At 34.8% G+C, this 20,654-nt stretch overlaps 1 protein-coding gene across 1 annotated transcript in view; it reads left to right on the plus strand.

Annotated features, from left to right (window-relative positions):
* The window catches only part of DACH1 (dachshund family transcription factor 1), a 384,876-nt gene that overhangs the window by 149,083 nt on the left and 215,139 nt on the right, over positions 1-20,654 (plus strand). Inside the window, 1 exon segment of the mRNA XM_080561250.1 lies at positions 10,501-10,616. Coding sequence (XP_080417376.1) covers positions 10,501-10,616 — 116 coding nt within the window.

Raw genomic sequence — 20,654 nt, forward strand, 5'->3', positions numbered from 1 at the left:
ACATTTACTTTTTTTAGAATTTGGAAGTCTTGGATTGGCATTGTCTATTTTCCAAATTGCTATAATACTGCTGCTCACTAGGGAAAATTGTGCTACCCTTCATATGGTTCTAGATGCAGCTCTACAAAGAAAATGGGAGATGGCATATGGGTGATTGTTTCTGTTTCTTGCCTTTCACTAGGAGAATGAAATATAAATTTATTTCACTGTATTCTATAAATACAGTATAAAGATATAAAGATAGATATAAAGGCCAAGCAAGGCTACATCTAGACTTAGAAGACTGGAACAGTGTAACCGACCTAGGATCTTGATTTCACAAACAGGTAAATTTGGGGGACCAAGTATACAAATCAGGGATTTTTCCTGGAATATGTTACAGTTCATTTCTTCCACTTGTATCCATATTTGCTGTATTTTGGAATTAAACTAGAGAACCCATGAGGGTTTACTACTTAGAGGGTACCAGTAAGGATAACCAGCCCTCATACATCTCTTGGTTGACGCGAAGTTTAAGTCAATAGGTTGTGTTAGGTGTTGTAAGTTTAGGACTGACATCAGACAGAAGAGCACTCAAAGAGTATGCTCTTTTCACCAGTTGTACAGTGCTACCCAACGTAAATATCTCATTCTGACCCTTCATCTGTTCAAAGAAGCCTGTCATTTTAATGCTTAGTACTCATCTAGTAAATTTGTATTTATTTGTAGGTACAAAATGTCTTATTTAAACTTTTATTTATTTATTTATTATTATTATTTGCAGAGGGTGTTGTGTGTTACCATCAATCTTTCATATCAGCTGTGCACTTATAGTTGTACAGACTAATGGAGAGTCTTTTCAGTATTTCATATCACTACTGTTGACTCTCAAATTTACAATGAAAGTCACTTTTAAGCTTTTGTTTAGGTGATTCCAGCTATTCCTTGGAAGTGTACAGTTCATAAGTGTTGATTTTCAGAATTAAAAATAAGGTAAATAAAGGTCATTGAACATTAACCACAGTCTCTGGAAGAAGCCAGAATAAAATTTTTCGAGTATAAATAGTTTTGTTTTTTTTTTTTAAAAGGGCAAAAGGCTTAAGATATAGGCAGCTTCATTAAAAAGGTGACAGCTCACTTGTTTCAGCATTTCATGTGAAGAATTGTGGCCAATTAAGTGATGAATGCATTCAGATATTACAGTGGATACACTTATACGATAGAACTCCATTAGAATAGCATATTAGTTAAGAGATTGGCACTAGAACCAAAATATTTTCACAAAATAATTACATTTTATTCTTTCTTATTTGAGCTTAAATCAATATTGAAATGTTTATCTATCTTTAATACATAATGAGCACCAGCTCTGTGATGCCTTGAGCCATGGTGGTCTTATCATAGAATCATAGATAGGTGGTCTTACCATAGAATCATAGAATGGCTTGGGTTGTAAGGGACCTTAACGCTCACCTAGTTCCAACCCCCCTGACATGGGCAGGGACATCACCCACTAGATCAGGTTATTCAGCGCCTCATTCAACCTGTCCTTCAACACCTCCCGGGATGGTGCATCCACACCTTTTCTGGGCAACCTGTTCCAGGGCCTCACCACTCTCATAGTAAAGAATTTCTTCAGAATACCTAATCTAAATCTCCCCTCGTTTAGTTTGAAGCCATTCTCCCTTGTCCTGCCATTGTCTGCCAAAGCAAAAAGTTGCTCTTCGTCTTCGTTATAAGCCCCCTCTACTGAAAAGCTGCAATAAGGTCACCCTGAGCCTTCTCTTCTTCAGGCTGAACATGCCCAGCGCTCTCAGACTTTCTTCATTCCTATGAAGTGCTCCAGCCCTTTGATCATCTTCATGGCTCTCCTCCGGACCCTCTGTAACAGGTCCACATCTTTCTTGTGCTGGGGGCCCCAGACCTGGATGCAGTACTCCAAGTGGGGCCTCACAAAGGCAGAGCAGAAGGGGACAATCACGTTCCTCAATTTGCTGGCCACTGCTCTTTTGATGCATCCCAGGATGCAGTTGGCCTTTTGGGCTGCAAGCCCACACTGCTGGCTCATGTCAAACCTTTCCTCCACCAGAACCCCCAAGTTCTTCTCTGCAGGGCTGCTCTCAAATGAGTTCTTCACGCAGTTTCAATGAGTTCTTCTCCCAGTCTGTACTCATGTCTAGGATTGCCCCAACTCAGGTGCAGCGCCTTGCACTTGGCTTTGATGAACCTCTTTAGGTTCACATGGGCCCATTTCTCAGGCTTGTCCAGGCCCCTTTGGATGGTATCTCTTCCTTCTCTTGTATCAACTGCACCACTCAGCTTGATGTCATCTGCTAATTTACTGAGAGCTATGTAGGTGTTTTTTTTTGTTTGTTTGTTTTGTTTTTTTTTTTTTTAGTGGAACTCAAAATGGCAGGTGCTGCCTGCTATTTCCTGCTGGAAAACAGATCAGATATTATTTTTCTAAACAACAGAAATTTCTTAAATGAAAATATTCACTCACTTTATGTGTGGTTATACATGTGTTCAAACGAGAAGCGTGCTGTTGTATGGCCCAGTTCTGTTTTGATTCTAATTGGTTATTTATACATGCAATTATCTGATTTATGTTCACAAATTTGTAATTACATGTGCAAGTTATATGCAGAGATGAATGCAGATGGTTAGAAAACAAGCTTTGAAGCAGGGCTGTTCATTCCAACTAAAGTTCATACATTTAAATCATTGTTTCAGGCCATCTGCAGACTCTAACAGACATAACCACATCAGTTACACTTGCTTCACATAACGAATCATCTCAGCAACTTGAAGTAGAATTTTTTTTTTTTTTTAAGAAAAATAACACAAAAGCTTATAGGTCTTTTAGATAACACCATTATGGATCAAACCTGACTTTCTGGCCGATTAGCATCATGCTTGACATTCTTGTAATATACATAGTAGTTGTTTTGAGGGGATGTTTTTAGAATTGAAATGCTAATGGCAGATGAAAATGGTTGAGGAAAAATTAGGCTTTGCATCTGTTATGGTTTGGTGTTTCATGTGGGTGAATAACACTGTTAGAAGAAATCATTTAGCTTGCATATTTAAATTATGGGTGTGGTTTATGCTGTAAGGTCAAGTGAAATGAGAAAATCATCTGTTATAGCTTGACAGAAAGAGCATGTACTTTAGAATGCTGCTGTTTCTACACTTCTTTTTCTCTGTAGTTGCATGAATCATTCTGAAAAGTTAGCAGTGTGAGTAGAGGAAATAAGTCCAATTTTGCATTTTTTTTCTTGTTGCTATTGCCAATATTCCTAAAAAAGGATCTGTAGTGCTGTGATTTTCATGCTGTTTTTGGGTAATCTGACTACTTTTTCTGATGCAATGTTCATATTAATTAAAAATATATCAATATAGTTTGAATTTGTGAATGATTTTCGTTTGATAATTGTAGTTCATTGTTCATTCAGACTTATTTCATACTCTAGATTCTATAGCTGTTCTCATCATGAGCTTACATTTCACAGTTACTACATAATCAAAAGAGCTAACATACTGAAAAGTTTTAAGAACTTTCAGGCAGATCTAGTATGTCAACTAACTGGATAAAACAGTGAACTTTTCGGATTAATTTACTCCTGACATCATAATTCTGCCACCCAACAGAATTAGTCTAATTTTTTATCTGTTTTTCTCTTTTCAATAGGTGACTTACAGATCTCAATTTCATTAAGAGAACAGTGATACTACAGTAATATTTTAAACTTATGTACAATCACAGCTGTATTCAAATCTTACACTTTAACACTTGGATTCCTAAGTGGTTTTATTTCCTTTCTTGCCCTTTGGGTCATCCATATATTCAAGAGGTATGGTCAGTCAAACAGATTCTTTTTCTTAGATTCTTTCATTGTGTTTGTAGTGTGACTTCTAGCATCAAGTGAGAACAGACAGGTGGTGCTGGAATATATGTTCTTGCAGTCTTGTACCTTGCATCTTGGACTCTTGTATCAAGACTATTCCCAGTGTTGCCAAAATGCAGAGTAATTTTAGCTGCAGTGTTGAGGAAGATGAAAGTGGCATGATATGTACATGACTTGTCTGCTAGGAAAAGAAATAATTCAACAAGTTATTCTCTAACTACCAAAAAGTGTACCTCTCTAGTACTAACCAGTGCTCATATATTACTGCAACACATGGCTTTGGAATGGTATGCAGAGTTCAATATATTCTGTGTCATTTGGCTTAATTACTTGTACTCACTAACTGGCACCTCTTTTCTGATCAAATATACATTTTTGGTAATTTTGGTTTAAAAATAGCAGTAGGGTGTTCTGTTGTTGAAATGTAGTAGCATTCTATTGGGATGCTTTCTGCACTACTCAGTCTTGTAGCACAATCTAATTCTTTTGAAGATCATTCGTATGCTCCTTTGTCAGTATAAACAAATCTCTGTATTTGTTTTTATCAGCATTGTTTGCTGTCTCAATAAATCTTTCTAATATATCGTGAGTTCAACGCTAATTATTGTGTGAGAACATTTTCTGTTTAGCTGTGAGAAGAAAAATAAATTTAAGGTAATTGCACTGAGAGTTTTATTGTTTTATATGACTGCTACACATAAAAAGGACATAGTGTGATTTCTAATGTTTGTTTTAGTAACAGGCACAATAGATGTATGGCCAATCACAGACTTACATTCTTTTGATTTGTTCTTGAGTGGGATTACAAGGCAAAAACTTTTAAAATAGTAAAGTATAAGGTTTGGATCATTGTACAGCATCATTTTTTTTGCCTTTAAAATGATATTTCAGTGCATTAGAAATATTTATGAAGGTTACCTTGGCAAGAAAATGTATTCCATCCAAAGGAATTAAATTGCACAAAAGGTTTAGTTGGTCTTTTTGGACCTTATTTTTCAGAACTGACACGCCCTTGGCTCATGTCTTACTAGTGTGAAGGCTGCATGTATGACCCTGAGAGCAGCATGGAAACTATCACAAAAACAGAAGTACCTTGTATACCATGGAGGAAGTGTCTGCTGTCTTTGGTTACAGGTTGTCAAAGGTTATCCCTGTCTTTACATCAAGTCAGCCAGTAGCCTCAGGGTATGACATCCTCAGTCCTATTGCAGTGGTTGTTACGTTGCAAGCACATAATAACCACCTCCAGTGGCTGTTCACCTAAATTTCGTTGAACCAACTCCTTTGAGGTCAAAAATTCTGTGTCAGTCTGCTGGCTTTGAAGCACTGAAGGGAGGTAGAGCAACTGAGAAACGAAGCCTAGATTTTCAATATGTTCCTAAATGAGATGCATAAATGCTGATGTAGCTAAAATTGATATTGATATTCAAAGCTGTTCTAAGCGTACATCTTACATACAATCTTACATACAATCTTACATATTTATATTTATAAAAGCAAAGAGTGGCAATGTTGATATTACATTTTCTTTTTTAATGAAAATCAAGGAACTGGTAATGTCTTTCCCTTGGACTTCTTCTCAGCTCTTTGAAACAGTTGATCATTGTGCCTTCCTTGAGGCTTTGTTGGAATTATATAATTTCTACCCTCTCTAATTTAATCCTTAAAGAATGAAACAGTAAAAAGGAAGACCACCTATGACTTCCAGATACTTGTCTGTTTCTCCTGCTGTCTTCTTGCAGAGTCCCAAAAGATTCCTAGTCTTCTCTGTACTATGACCCTGGGTATTCACATGTTGACTTCTTGTGTTTTGGCAATTCAGACTGTTTACCTTACCTCCAAAAAATACAAACTGTAGTCATCTTCAAAAAATTAAAATAAGTTGACTTTAAATAGTTTATCCATTGGGATAATAATCATTACCTTAAGTCAAGCATGTCTTTAGAATAACCAATGTTATAGTTATGATGATTTTATTCAGATAAAAAACCAAAAACTTACAACATCTTTTATGTTTATATAAAAATATAGATGTTAAATCTAAATTTGAGAGGGCAAAAGAAGAATTATCAATAGGCAACTGGAAGAATGGCTTACATTGCTCTGGCACTTTAATATATCTTTTGCATAAAAAATAAGTGCATACCTGTATAAATTATAGTTTATTTGCATGCTGAAGACAAACCATCTGATTTTGATAAGAAGTAGGAATGTGAATACTTCGAAGCAGGTTTCTTATCTTGGAATGAAATTGAACTTGTCCTAATGTAAAAATAAGTAGTTTTTTTTTTTTTTTAACACAGATTCAGAAACAATGCCAACAAAATTATTCATTAAGTTATTTTTATCATTCTGTTTATGATACTTAAACTCATTTGGTATACTTGTAGGTTTTTGTTTAAGAGTTTATCATGTAAGTATAAAAATGATAATGAACTACAAAACAACATGCAAGTTTTCAAACTATAATCAGTTAATTTTAAAGAAATTTTTATGTATTGTTTCACAACTTTGGTAATGATTCAAATAAAACTCTTCCAATTCTTATAGTTTGAGAACAGATCTTGTAAAACTGTAATATTTCAGTTTATGAAGTTGGTTAGTGAAAAAAGTATATAACGAATGACATATTAAGACAGATATTGTTATTTAATCAGGTAGTGTGGACAATCAGGCTGTGTTTTGTTTAACTAATCAGAGCTTTACTCATTTTAATTGTATACTGGATCATCTGCTGTGACTCTAAATCAGATCTTCCAGACTTTAAGAAAAAATTCTTACATTGTTTTTTCCACCTTGTCATAATGAAAAAAAAGGTTTTTGTAAACAGATAAATGTCTTTTTATAGTAAACTGGAGTTGCTGCTTTGTCACATAATAATTGTAAAAGGATAAAACAAGTTTACTTCTCACAAATTAAATTTTAAAAATTTTAATTAGAGTGTAATTAGAAGTTTAGAACTTCATACAAATACTTTACTTATTCAGTAAAGTTTGCGATAAATCACAGGATAAAGTTGTGTTACTGGGCTCATTTATGCCTTTGAGTGCAATGGCCCTTTTGTGTAGAGCGTCACAGCCAACTTGATGTAGAAGGTGACCCAAGGAAAAGTTTTGCCTTTGGTATTTCAGTATCACTTGCCTATAATTTGCTTCTGACATTTGTTTGCTCAATCAGTCCATGGGTGTTTTCTCTTAATCTTTAGAGAGGGGTGGCTTTACTCTTGTGTACATTTGCAAAAATTACACCAATTACAAAGTAATTCTGCCTTTACTATGACTGTTTGACAGTAAGCAGTAATTCATCAAAGAGAATCTTAGCAGGAGTAAAATTGCCATTTTTAAAAAGACTTGGAAGCCATTGGTACATTGTGCATAGCACTTTTTTTTTTTTTTTCTTTTTAAATGATGAGTCATAGAATCATAGAATGGCTTCGGTTGGAAGGGATCTTAAAGATCATCTAATTCCAAGCCCCTGCCATGGACAGGGACACCTTCCAATAGACCAGGTTGCTCAAAGCCCCATCCAACCTGTCCTTCGACACCTCCAGGGATGGAGGATCCACAGCTTCTCTGGGCAACCTGTTCCAGCACCTCACCACCCTCTGAGTCAAGAATTTCCTCCTAGTTACATAAATCTTCCCTTTTTTATTTTTAAACCATTACTCCTTGTCCTATCATTAGTCCCTTTCCTGTAGGCCTCCATTTAGGTACTGGAAGGTGACTATAAGGTCTCCCCAGAGTCTTCTCTTCTCCAGGATGAACAATCCCAACTTTTTCCTATGAATGTCTTCACAGGACAGGTGCTCCAGCCCTTTGGTCATCTTTGTGGCACTCCTCTGGACTCATTCTAATACATCCATGTCCTTCTTGTGTTGGAGGCTTCAGAGCTGATTGAAATACCGTATGGGAGGTCTCACAGGAGCAGAGTAGAAGGGGATATTCACCTCCTTCGATCGTGTCCTTCTCCTCAGGGCTGGTGTCAAGCCATTCTCTGCCCTGTCTGTATTTGTGCTTAGTGTTGCCCTGGACCAGAATCAGGACCTTGCACTTGGCCTTGTTGAACTTCATGAAGTTCGCACAAGCCTAACTCTCAAGCCTGTCCAGGTCCCTCTGGATGGCATTCCTTCCCTCCAGCATGTTGACCTCGCCACACAGCTTGGTGTCATCAACAAATTTTCTAAGGATGTGCTCAATCCCATTGTCCATGTCACTGACAAAGATGTTAAACAGCACCGGTTCAAATACTAACCCCTGAGGAACACCACCCATTACTCCAACTGGACATTGAGCTGTTGCCACAATTCTTTGAGTGCAACTATCCAGCCAATTCCTTACCGACTGAGTGGTCCATACATCAAATCCATGTGTCTCCAATTTAGAGATGAGGATATCATGGGGGGCAATGTCAAATGCTTTGCACAATCCCAGGTAGATATTGCCGGTTGCTCTTCCCCTATTTATGCTCATCGTAGAAGGCCACCAGATTTGTCAGGCATGACCTGCCCTTAGTGAAGCCATGTTGGCTGTCACCAATCACCTCCTTATTTTCCATGTGCCTTAGCATAGTTTCCAGGAGGATCTGCTCCATGATCTTGCTGGTCACAGAGGTGAGACTGACTGGCATGTAGTTCTCTGGGTCTTCCTTTTATCCTTTTAAAAAATGGGTGTTGTGTTCCCCTCTTCCAGTCAGTGGTAAAGACCCTTCCTTCCCTTGTCAGAGAGTTCCATACTCATATCAAGCTGATTTGACAACTGTGCATCAGCATAGGTATTTAAATGAAGACATCAAAGATGTCTTACATAGTGGCATTTTTTGGTGTGTGAATATGTTAGAAACACACCATTTAAATCAGATCATTTTTGTCTATAATTTTTATCAGTTTTATGTGTATTCATGGTATGTTTATTTTTATTGTAAATTACAAAGGAAATTTCAAAGGAAAATGGAAGACACTAAATTTGGTTCTGTAAGGTGGAATAAGACAATATTATTTTGTCTACAAATGTTTTCCTTGTAGTTGTGAACATATAAGTGATGATTTTGTTTTTATTAAAGAAAATGGACAATCCCCAAACCAATCAAAGAAATTATCAAGCTTATAATTTTGATAATGACCTCAGCTCAGGACATTAAGTTGGGAATTAATGATCAGTTAAGGTTAATGACTCAATACTTTGAGTCATTAAACTCTAAGAAAATGCCCTATACTTTGATTGTTTTTGGTTTATTAAAGTTAGGTTGTAGAAGTAGCAAAAAGAAAGGTATTTCCAAACATAGGGGGAACTAATATGCACACAAAATACAAATATGTTGTCACCTGCCTCCTTCTGCAGCTCTGGCATAGCTAAAAATACTATTATGCTTAATGACAGTTTTGTTGCTATATAGGGACATAAGGAGCAAAACCTTCCATAGTTTCCTTTTTTTTTTTTTTTTTAATTATTTTGAAATGAATGAAGAACTGCAAATGTTTGGGAAAACATAGGTTAATACTGCAGTGTTACAGCTGCATATCACCTTTTCCTGTGAAATCATTCCAAAAGGTCCCCCCCCCCCCAAATAAGCATTTATAGGATACTGCAATAGTACCTTCTTATGATCTATATGTAGGAATACAAGCCTTTGGATATGCATTATATGTAGCAGATACATACTTGCATCTAAGTGGGTAATAAATATTTTCATTGTAATCTGTATCTGATTTGTATGCTACTTACAGAGTCCAGGAGATGGAAAGTTGTGTGGGAGAGCATTTAACTGGTGGGGAGTGTTTAAACCTGAAGCCCTTTATTTTTTCCATACTGGACAGATGTAAGCTGCTATGTTGACAGTTGCTTAACAACATCTTGCAAATAATTCTGAGTCCTTTTTGACATAAAGTAGTATATTTAAAGTAAGGTGACTTAGTGAGATTTTCACTTTAAATAGAATAAGGGTTAAATGATAACTTGACTTATCTTTTAAATGACAAAAAATAAAGAAATTGCAAGACCTTTTCACACATTAGATATGTATTGTCATTTATCATCTAGATATCAGGCTGGCAGTGCGAAGTAATAAAACATATCATCGAAAAATGTGCTATAGGTCTGAATCACTCTTTCATTCCACCTCCCAGCTAACTGTAGTATTAAATCAAACAAGCAGAACATTTCCTTAGGCAGCCATTGCCTTTTAATTTCCTGAAGAACCTTAAAATATCATTCATTACAAGTACTACACATATTTGGTTTTTAAAAGTCTCATAAATCAATAGCAGGCTGACTGTAATAATTATTACAAGTTAGTGCATAATTTTCGTGCTGAAGGCTGCATGCAGAACTTTAGCATATGCAAACGAGGCAATTCAAACTGTGTATAGATATTAATATGAAGAAGCAGGTAACGAGGTGCAGGCTATGAATTATGCATCAAGAGCGGCTGATCTTCAATGAGGAAAATGAATTCAGCATGTAATCTAATTAGTGATGGAAGTCTATTACATCTAACTGCAAAAGCAACCGTCCTTGAAACAAATTTATTTACAGTCCATGTTACCTCTTGAAACAACTTTGAAATGATGTGTAAGACAACAGCTTAATTGTAAAAATTTTTTGTTTGTTTGTTTCAGTTCTAGACCGGGAAGGCCTCCTAAGAGGACTCAAAGTGTCACCTCCCCAGAGAATTCTCATATCATGCCACATTCTGTCCCAGGCCTAATGTCTCCTGGAATCATTCCGCCAACAGGTAGGATTGCTAGGAACACCTTGACACAAGCAACCTTTTGACTACTTGGCTTATATCCACTTGCTGATAAATTAACACTCTAGGAAAACAGCACCCAAATATCACAAATGAGTTCTAACATGTAATGTTATTGTTATATAAATGTATCATATGTAATGGAAATTTTGGCAGCTCAGTACTTTAAAATACAAATGACAGCAAATGATAATCCTTTTAATTTTTCCCCTTTACTTTCTCTTTATAAACAAAAAACCTTTTAAAGCATTATTTTCCTTACCTATCATTAGACAATGATCTTCCTATTCATTTTTAATAGATCAGATATATATATATATTTTTACTGCTTTGCTAAATTAGATAATGCCATCATGAATATAGTTGCCTGAAGAACTGTGATAGTTAAAATAACTCTATCTTGCACACACATCTTCCTTAATTTTTCATCCTGAAGTTCTATTTTTCATGCAACTCCCGAGGCTTTATACTAATGTAAAGTTCAGCAACAATCTCTTTCTCAAATTACTACTTTCTTTTGAAAAGTTAATATATTATCTTCTATCAGTGACTTGCTCCTAGACACAGATAAATTAGCAAAGGCTGTGTTACATGTAGGAGGTGAATACAGTCATCTTAAGACAGAGGCACCTAACAGTCAAGCTGTTGACCTCAGTGCTTCATTCTGTCTTCATGTTACAGATGAGTTAAAATATCCCACTTGCTTCAGCAAAGCTCACCTGAGTTTCTACTTCTTCCCAGTTGTTCCCCACTTGTTTGCACAGCTCAGTCTCTAGCAATGATGTTCTCTTAAAGCAGAAAAAAGATAGTAACCTAGACAGATTAGAGAGAATGATTGCAAAGGCTTGGAGATTGGATAGATGGGTAGATGTCTGAGTATGTGCCCATGATCAGGTGTTTATTTAAGTATGAGCATGATCTTTGGCATGGTTTTGGTCATAGTTGATTAATGCTTTCCTAAACAATGCACAGCTCAGGAAATATTACATGCCAGAAATTGCTGTCAATTTGGATACAAGTTTCTTGTCTGGAGGATGGATGAAAAGAAGAGAGTTTCTCTCTCTATACATAAGCGGACCCATGCCTTCTGGCCTTAGGACAAGAGAAGTGCTTTACATAGTAATATTGACACATACCCAAAACAGTTGCATTAGGAGTTTACAGTTTTTTTGAAAGGCTAAAGATCAAGAGGACTAATAGAATGAAGAGATGTCAGACAACTAAGGCTGGTGAGAGTGAGGTATAAAGTAAGTAGAGTGAAGGAGGGATGGGACTGAAAGTATAGTTGAGCATGAGAGAGTGTCAGGCAAGTAGAACTCAGTGGCAGCCTGGGCAGTTGTGACTTGAGCCAAAAAAAAAGAAGGGGGGGGGTGGTTAAAAAATTATATAGATTAAGAAATGCACGATAAAATCTAATATAGGAAAGAGAGTTCATATAATCATAGAATCATTAAGGTTGGAAGAGACCTTCAAGATAATCTGGTCCAACCATCACCCTACTGCAAATGTCACCCACTAAACCATGTCCCTAAGTGCCAAGTACAATGTTTCTTTGAACACCCACAGGGACGGTGATGACACCACCTCCCTGGGCAACCCGTTCCAATGCCTGACTACTCTTTCTGAGGAGATGCGTCTCCTAATTTGCAACCTAAACCTCCACTGGCACAACTTGAGGCCATTCCCTCTAGTTCTATCACTAGTTACCTGCAAGAAGAGGTTGACCCCCAGCTCCCCACACCTTCCTTTCAGGTAGTTGCAGAGTGGAATGGAATAAGAAAAAAGGAGATAGGGTGTATGTGGGGAAAGAATATAATTTTTTTTACAGGGCACAAGCATTCATGTTTATGGGGAAGAGATCAAAAACTGCAGAAGCAAAAGGAAATTATTGGGGAAAGTAAGACATCAAAATATCAAAGAAAAAAATGCACAGGAGAGGTAGAAGGGAGATGATATAGAAGAACGAGGAGACAAATAAGGATGCCCAAAAGAAGGAGAGAGGGAAAAAATACAACAAAATACTTGTCAACAGAATCATTTAATCTGCTAGGAAAGAAACTTAAAACCAAGCAACTTAAAGCAACTTAAAGTATCCAATTGCTTAAAACTTAAGCAACTTAAAGTATCCAATTCCTCCTTTGTCATTATAGGCTGGTCATAACAAGTTAATGATAAATATACAGTACTAAAAACATAAATCCAATTTCTTAGAATGTCAACCCTAAAAAACAGATGTATATCCTTTTAAAATTAGGATTAAAAAAAAATAAATTCAAAATGGAAGACAATATGTATATATAATACTATCATTCATCAGAACCTTCTAGGATGATAATGCTTTGTGGGTCACTTGCAGAAGAGGAAAGGTTTAAATGATATAGGTGCAAAGATTTAACTGGTTTCATTTTACATGGCTTGCCACAACAGAAGGGGTGAGCAAGATTTTTCCCACTGGGGTGGTGGTGGTGGTGAGTCAGAGTTAGAAAAGAACTCTGGGGTATAGTGTTCCATAGAGTGTGGCTCAACAAGGGTAAGGAACATCACGCCAGCAGCACTACATGACAATTATTCCATCATTTTATAGACAGACAATTATAAAAATAGGCCAAAAATCTGGTCTTGTGAATTTAAATCTATGGGCAGTTGTGCAGTTGGTTCCATCTTCTTTATTCCTCCCCATCAGGTATTAATAACATTCCCCCTAAGCCTTCTTCAGGTTCAACAATCCTAGCTTTCTCAAATTCATGTCAGATGCTCCATTCCCTTAATCATCTTTGTAGACCTAAGATGTCTTCTTGTTTGAGAAGTTTAAGTTTGAATTTCCTGTTAAGATCCAGCTCAAGCAGGAAACCCAAACAAAACAAAGCACAAAGTACCAAGTTGTTATGTTTTCTTTTTCTTTACCTCTCTCTTTTTTTTTTTTTTGTAACAAATTCCCTTTTTTAAGCTTTCTGACTGATTTAATAATCTTAGTATAATAACTAAGTTTCCTTCCTTCCTGCCTACAAAAGAGTGTAAGTGATCACACAAACAATTATATACTATTTAATGCTCTTCAAATAACAGAGATCTGCAATTATTAGGTATATCTCATATCTAGGATATATTGTGCTTTGATTTAATGTATATTTTTTACAGGAACATTTTTCTTCTCTTCTCTTCTCTTCTCTTCTCTTCTCTTCTCTTCTCTTCTCTTCTCTTCTCTTCTCTTCTCTTCTCTTCTCTTCTCTTCTCTTCTCTTCTCTTCTCTTCTCTTCTCTTCTCTTCTCTTCTCTTCTCTTCTCTTCTCTTCTCTTCTCTTCTCTTCTCTTCTCTTCTCTTTTCTCTTCTCTTCTCTTTTCTGCATAATACAGAAGTATACATTTAAATGTAGAAATCTGGGATTCTAAAGAATCTGGTTTTGTGTGCTTTGCTTAAGTATACAAATAATATTGGTACAAAACTGTACATTGAGATTTCTCATGCATGTTCATAATTATAAAATTTTGTAGGAGACCAGGTTAAGGATCCCTTGAAAATGTATTCTGTTAGTAATCTAATCTGAAAACACATGCAGAGAAGGTTACATTATCACTTAAGATGAATTTGCTTTAGAGGAGTACTTAGGGACTAAGCTGAGATTTAAGAACTATAATGAGAAGGAAAATCAAAAGGAAAAAGGAATAATCTTTTTAATTTTTTTAGAGAGCATAAATTGAAGAAGCAAGGATCACCTCTTGGGTGATATTCTGTCCATTTGAACAGAAGACTCATAAATGTTACCCACAATTACTGATATAGCAACTGTTTTTGATTAGGGTTGATTTACAAAATGCTACCAACTGACAAAAGACACTTTTATGTTTATTAAAATAAATGGAGAACCTTTGAAGTTGTGGCAAAATGAGAAATATTTAATAATGGGAAATGAAGCATTTCTTGAATTGTCCAGAGTATTAAAATCTACTGAGCTTGTTACAAATGCAGTTAGAGATGTAGTCAGAAGAAAGAAAAGTCCAGAGTAAGTTCAGATACGTTTATCTGGATACTGCCTTGAAGCCCTTCCAAAACCACATGGCTCATCATAGTTAACTTTGATCCACGCACCTCTATGTGTTGCAGATCTTTTCCTGGCTATGTGCTTAGTAGGCTTCAGAAGTTCTTTAAAGTTGAAATGGTAGATAACTGTAATTAATCAGAAGAATAATGCTGTAATTCTTCAGTTTATTGTATGATATACATTGTGCTCTATTTTTTTTGTTTGTTTGTAGTTACTATTTGACATATAAAATGTAAATTATTTCCATATGAACTTGGAAACATTTTTTTTCTTATTTTTCTTATACATTTTCTTATTTTTAAAATTGAAGAATTTTTATCATTATTCATAAGGAAGTATTTTAGATTTTGAAACCGTTTTTTTAAAAACTGACTTGATTCTTCTGCAGCTTGGCCTACGGGCTCTATAATATATAGGTAATAAAAGAGTAACTACAGAACTCTTTCAGAAACTGCATCTTTCTCTCAGTGGTAAAACGTGAATATAAAGTTTAAGGAATCATTATTATAGGGCATGATAAGAATATTATTTTTCCCATACTTTTATAGCTTTTTCTTTGTTTAGTAATTTCAAAGTACCTTCCATATTTAATTTGTTACGTTGTTAAATTTACATTAAATGAATCTCACTAGTTAGTATTATTGTTGCTATTATCATCATCTTGAAGAGATTTGCTTTGTATGACAGGTACTTCTCTCCACCTGTTCCACACCTGATACCTTTTACAGTGTAAAGATATTAAGCCTCCTCTGAAATATTTCATTTATGCAATTTATAAATACTTTCCTGTATTAAATATTTTTGTTCTGTTCTGCCTTTTCTCTTAAATGATTATCTGAAAATGTAATTTCTAATCTCATCCTTACTTTCTCTCTTTGTGTTTTCTGAACCTTATAATAAAAGTATACTCTAACTTTCATCCTGTGCAAAACTCTCCGAGATGCAAAACATTTTTAAGTGGGGTTAAGATAAAGAGAGAGTTGCAAGCTTTTGTATATGTTACTTCATCATGGAGGACAAATGGTGTTCACAGATGCAGCTGTTGACAGTGTGACAATATTTCTTCTGAAGTAGAAGATGGAATTATTTGGTGTTTAAAGAAAGATTAATAACATAATTAAATAATTTCATTTTTTTTGTGGCTCACTGCTATTCGATGTTGTATTAGGCAGAACTGAAATAAAGGTTAAAATATAATCATTATTATACCCACATCATGTTAGATATTGCCAAGAAACAAAATGTGTAATTTGAATTATTTTTTCCTGGCATACTCACTCCTGTGAAGTCTTAAGAGTGCATTTAAATTAGATAAATGAGTTGAACTGATTTCTGAGAGTATTACAAGGAATAGAAGTAAAAAAAAAAATGGAGTCACATGCTTAGTAATTTTCAGGAGCTAACCTTTTTTCAGTTACTTATGTTGTGCACACAATTTGTGATCCTGCGTTGGTTAAAAAGATATGCATTAATAAAATTGACTGGCTATCTCATTTCTTTTAAAATGCATTCCATGTTAACACAGTGGTCTGATTATTAGTGGTTAATCATTTTTAATGTGAACATTGCTTTCACTTGGTATTATTTTATGATACACTGTTTAACTGTTAGGGACAACCTAACATATTGCAAAAAACATCCCTCCCAAGTTCTGCTTTTGGAATGATAAACTAATCTAATTCAATAAACTGAAATAGATTACACAAATATTTTTGCACTTCATTAAGGAAGTAGTCACTATAATTAATGTGAAAGCTTCTATTGTGTTCACTAGTTGATGTATCAGTGGGAAGATATATTGACTAAACTCTGTAAATGTATTATTTAATAGTTTAAAAAAATCTTAATTAAGGTTTAATTCAGGCTACCTGTCGTCTTCTGAAAACACTGTCATAATTTTGCCGTATTATCATCCTATTAAATGGCTAGCTATCTTGTTCTGCTTTATCACAAGATGGTTTTGTTAATAAGCTGAAAAACAGTTCTGGAAGCTCACTGGTTTACTTCCAGTGGGTCCCATACATTCACTAGGTAATAATAAAGTTGTTTTCCATTTAGCCACAGATTTTGTAATATCAACAAATTAAATAATATTTGTTTCAGCATCTATTACAGTAAGGTACAAGGTAGCAGGAATCTCAGTGTTTAGCTGTATCTCAGGTACATGCAAATTCATTCTTTTCTGACTTTTGATATTTTACTGCTCAGCTTTCGTTTTAAATGTAGTATCGGGATTAACTGAAATTTACTATAGTTTTTGAGCAGAAAATACTGGCATATAAGAATGTACTTCAGGGTCCCAGTATTCAAAGGATTGTCTTCCTGTGAACAGTCACTGATTTCAGAAGCTCTTAAAAAAATAGGATGTGACTTTACGGTTTATTATAGGCAAATGTACGGAAGATCTCCAAGCAGGCAGATTATAAACAGTCTCTGAACCTAAAGCCATTTAACGACATATGCTTATGGCATAACTATTTCGCGTTTAGCCATTTCTGAACCTGAGAAGGCTTTCATTATGAACCATAACTGTATTGTCATGAAATCTTTTTAAAAACAAGAATTACTTGCAGAAATATAAACTTTTTCATTACAAAGTTTTAGTCAATAAGAATTTGTACACTTTGCAGTATTTTCTAAGTCAGAGTCAAACCTCATGCAGGTTCATCTACTGCCTGTTGAGAGAAGTTCATGGACTTAACTGTTTCCAGAAATTCTCCCATCTTTTTTTTTTTTTAATTATTTATTATTATTATTTTAATTAATTTATTTATTATTTAAAATGAGCAAGTAAGTTCACTTCAAAAGAGCCTCTGAGATTAAAAATTTAGGCAGTGTGGGTAGCCAAGCACCTTGATTCACTCAAGATATCTGAGGATGAACTGAGGAGTGAAGATATTTTACAGCATAGTTCTAAGCTAGTGAATCTTCTCATCTACTTGTTTTTTATGAATACTCATTTTGTACTAAGTTGTGATGTTCACAGGTTTATTACCTTTTTAGTGGAAAAAATGAAGAGAGAAATTTTTGTTTCTTCCTGGATCACAGATTAATTTTGCATTCTGAAGGCTAAGGGTGTAAAGTTACTGGTTTGTGAATTCTCCCTTATGAATGATATTTCTGTGCCAATTATGTAGGACCACAGTTGATCATATTCAGTGAAGATGAACTATATGAAGATGAACTATTAGTAAAACAAGCCTCTAATGATGTGTGGTAGTTTTAAGATGTTTACAGTTTTGCTAAGTCAGTTTAATATGATCAGCAAAAAATAATGTCTCTGACCGTAGACGTGACCCTCATCCAAATTCCAGTTTCTTGTTTCAAATCACAAAATTATATTAAACATCTTGTGAAAAACCAAACCAAACCAACAAACAAACAAACAAACAAACAAAAAAACAAAAACCAAAAAACAAAAACAATCAAACAAAAAAAACAAACCACCAAAATAACAACAAAAACCCAACAAGAACAACAAGACCCATCTTTTCAAAGAAGGTATTTTACCATCAGTGTTTCCTATAAAACAAATATACACACCAAAACAAACTAAAACACTAAACTCTTGATTCAGAAGAAAGCGATTAAAATTTCATTCTTAAAGGCAGGCATATCATAGAGTCATCAGCGACTAAATTTGTACCTGATAATGGAAGTGTTTATTATTGATTATTATAACTTTCCTAATTCCAAGTTACTATAATTTGTAATTAAACTGAAATAGTTATCAAAGAGATATAGGTTGCAGAGTACATTGATTGTTTCACAAAATGAAATTATTCAAAATGGAAGCTTATCAACATTGGGAAATTCTGAGATCATCTTGTAGCTCAGTTTTCAGGTGGAGTCTTTCAGTAGAAAAACAGCAAGATAATCATGCACCTATGTTGGCAGTTTTTCTTATGATTAACTTGATATATTTTTTTTTCAGCCAAACTCTTCGTATTTAATGAGAATGTTTAGCCAAAATAATTTGATACCCAGTCATTTCAGAAAATAACCTTTTACAGAGCAAATATTGCATTGCCATTTTATCAAAAACAGAGTATTTAAACACTACTGGTAGAAATCAACCTGACATTATTTGGAATAATATCTCAGTCTTATAAACGTGATGGTTTCTATCTGAATTATATTGACTGCTGTAGCAATATAATAAGATGGTACTTGTTAAAGTAAGTGTAGCAAGATCTGGTACAAAGCCTAGCTTCATCACATTGCTAACTATAGTTCTGTGTCATCACAACAATATGAAGTTCTTGAAGGCCGTCAACATGACTATCCCCTTTCCTGTAGAATTAGACTATTTATGTCCTTGCATGACATGATCAATGAAGGGTGAATTATTTTTTTTTCTCTTCATTTATATATGATCTGCTAACAGTGCTACATACTGCATTCAATAAAAGTTGACTTCAAATTTATATATTCCAAAGTTATGGTCCACAATTTCATTATAGTGTATTTGGAGATTCTCTAAAGTACAGGAAGGAACTCTAGCTTAATGTATTTACCTCATTTTTTCAGGATGTCAAATTACATTTTTTAAATATGATTGCTTCTGGGATAAGAGCAATATGTGCTGTCCAGTTTTCCAAATCTCATATAAGGACTCAAATATAAAGGCAATATTCTGAAAAGATGTCAGGTAGCAGAGTATTTTTGTTATATGATATAGAAAGTAAGTAAACTTAATTTACTCAAGTAAGTGATACCTGTATCTTTCTTCAAGAAAAGTATGCAAGCAAGCATCATTATATGTGGGCAGCTTTAGCTAACTAAAAAAAAAAAAAAAAAAAAAAAATTAGCTAAGAAATGTATTAATTCATTTTATTAATATTTGTTTTAAGTCATCTATGTTTGCTAACAACTTGGAAAAGTCAAGCATCTCATGATCACGTCATATCCAACCTTTCAGGCAGAAAGCTTATTGAACACAAAATGAACTTAGTCATTTATTTACTTATTTTTAAGGAAAACCAGTCATAGTGAGTTGTTCTTAATACTTAAAGATCTTGTAACACTGCCTGCATGAATTTTGTGAGATATGATAACATACTATTATGAGAATCATAATGAATCCACTATCAGTTGTTCACAGTGAACTGTACTACTGTTGTTACTAATGTCGCCCAATGCCATATGTTAAAGATATCATAAAGTAGTCTTAACTGGGACAAGGTGCTTCAAAAGGAAGGTTATTCTGGTTCAAGTCCTGGGCTCAGGATTCCAAGGCAAGATTGTTGCACGAACTTGATTCCAGATTGTATTCAAGCTGATTAACATTTTTCTTCTTGGTTCGAAATCAGAGAATATTTATGTTAGAACAGTATTGTGATATAAAATGAACCATGTGGTAAGATGTGTTAATGAAGTGTATTGCAACTATAAAACAATCTGTCAATTACTGCTCGTGGAACTGTCTCCAGAGCTTGTGGTTTATGAAAAGCCAAGCTGTTGATTTGTTTCTATGCATTCAAAATGCAAAGTTTGAAAACCGAATTTTACTTTATCCACGTGGAAAGATTTATTTTATTCCTTCAAGTTGCAGAAATAGTTAGCTCTGTTACCATGTCAGTTACTTGCTGTGTGCCTGAGGCGACTTCTGAAAAGGAAAAAAGAGATGGATGGAAAGGGATAGGAAGAGGGCAGAAAAGTGTGTGTGTGTGTGTGGCAGAGGGAGAAAGAGAGCACAAAAGGGGGAGTGAAGAAAGAGGGCTCTTCTTTGTGAGTTGTATAACCAACTTATTTAATGTAATACAACTTCCTTCCTTTGCTATTAATTCATGTGTATTGAAAGGTTACAAAGCTATGTTGTTCCTGTATTTGTATCGTTGCTTTCATGGGTTCTCCTCTCTCAACAGTGCATATAAAGGATTTATTTTTTCTTTCTGAAATGTTTTTAGTTACGAATGTTTTACAAGGAACTCTTAAATCATCTCTTTTCAAACCAGCCTTAATTGCAGTGAGGTACTGTATTC

Source organism: Anser brachyrhynchus (genome assembly GCF_964034855.1).
Source record: "Anser brachyrhynchus genome assembly, chromosome: 1".
NCBI classification, from domain to species: domain Eukaryota; kingdom Metazoa; phylum Chordata; class Aves; order Anseriformes; family Anatidae; genus Anser; species Anser brachyrhynchus.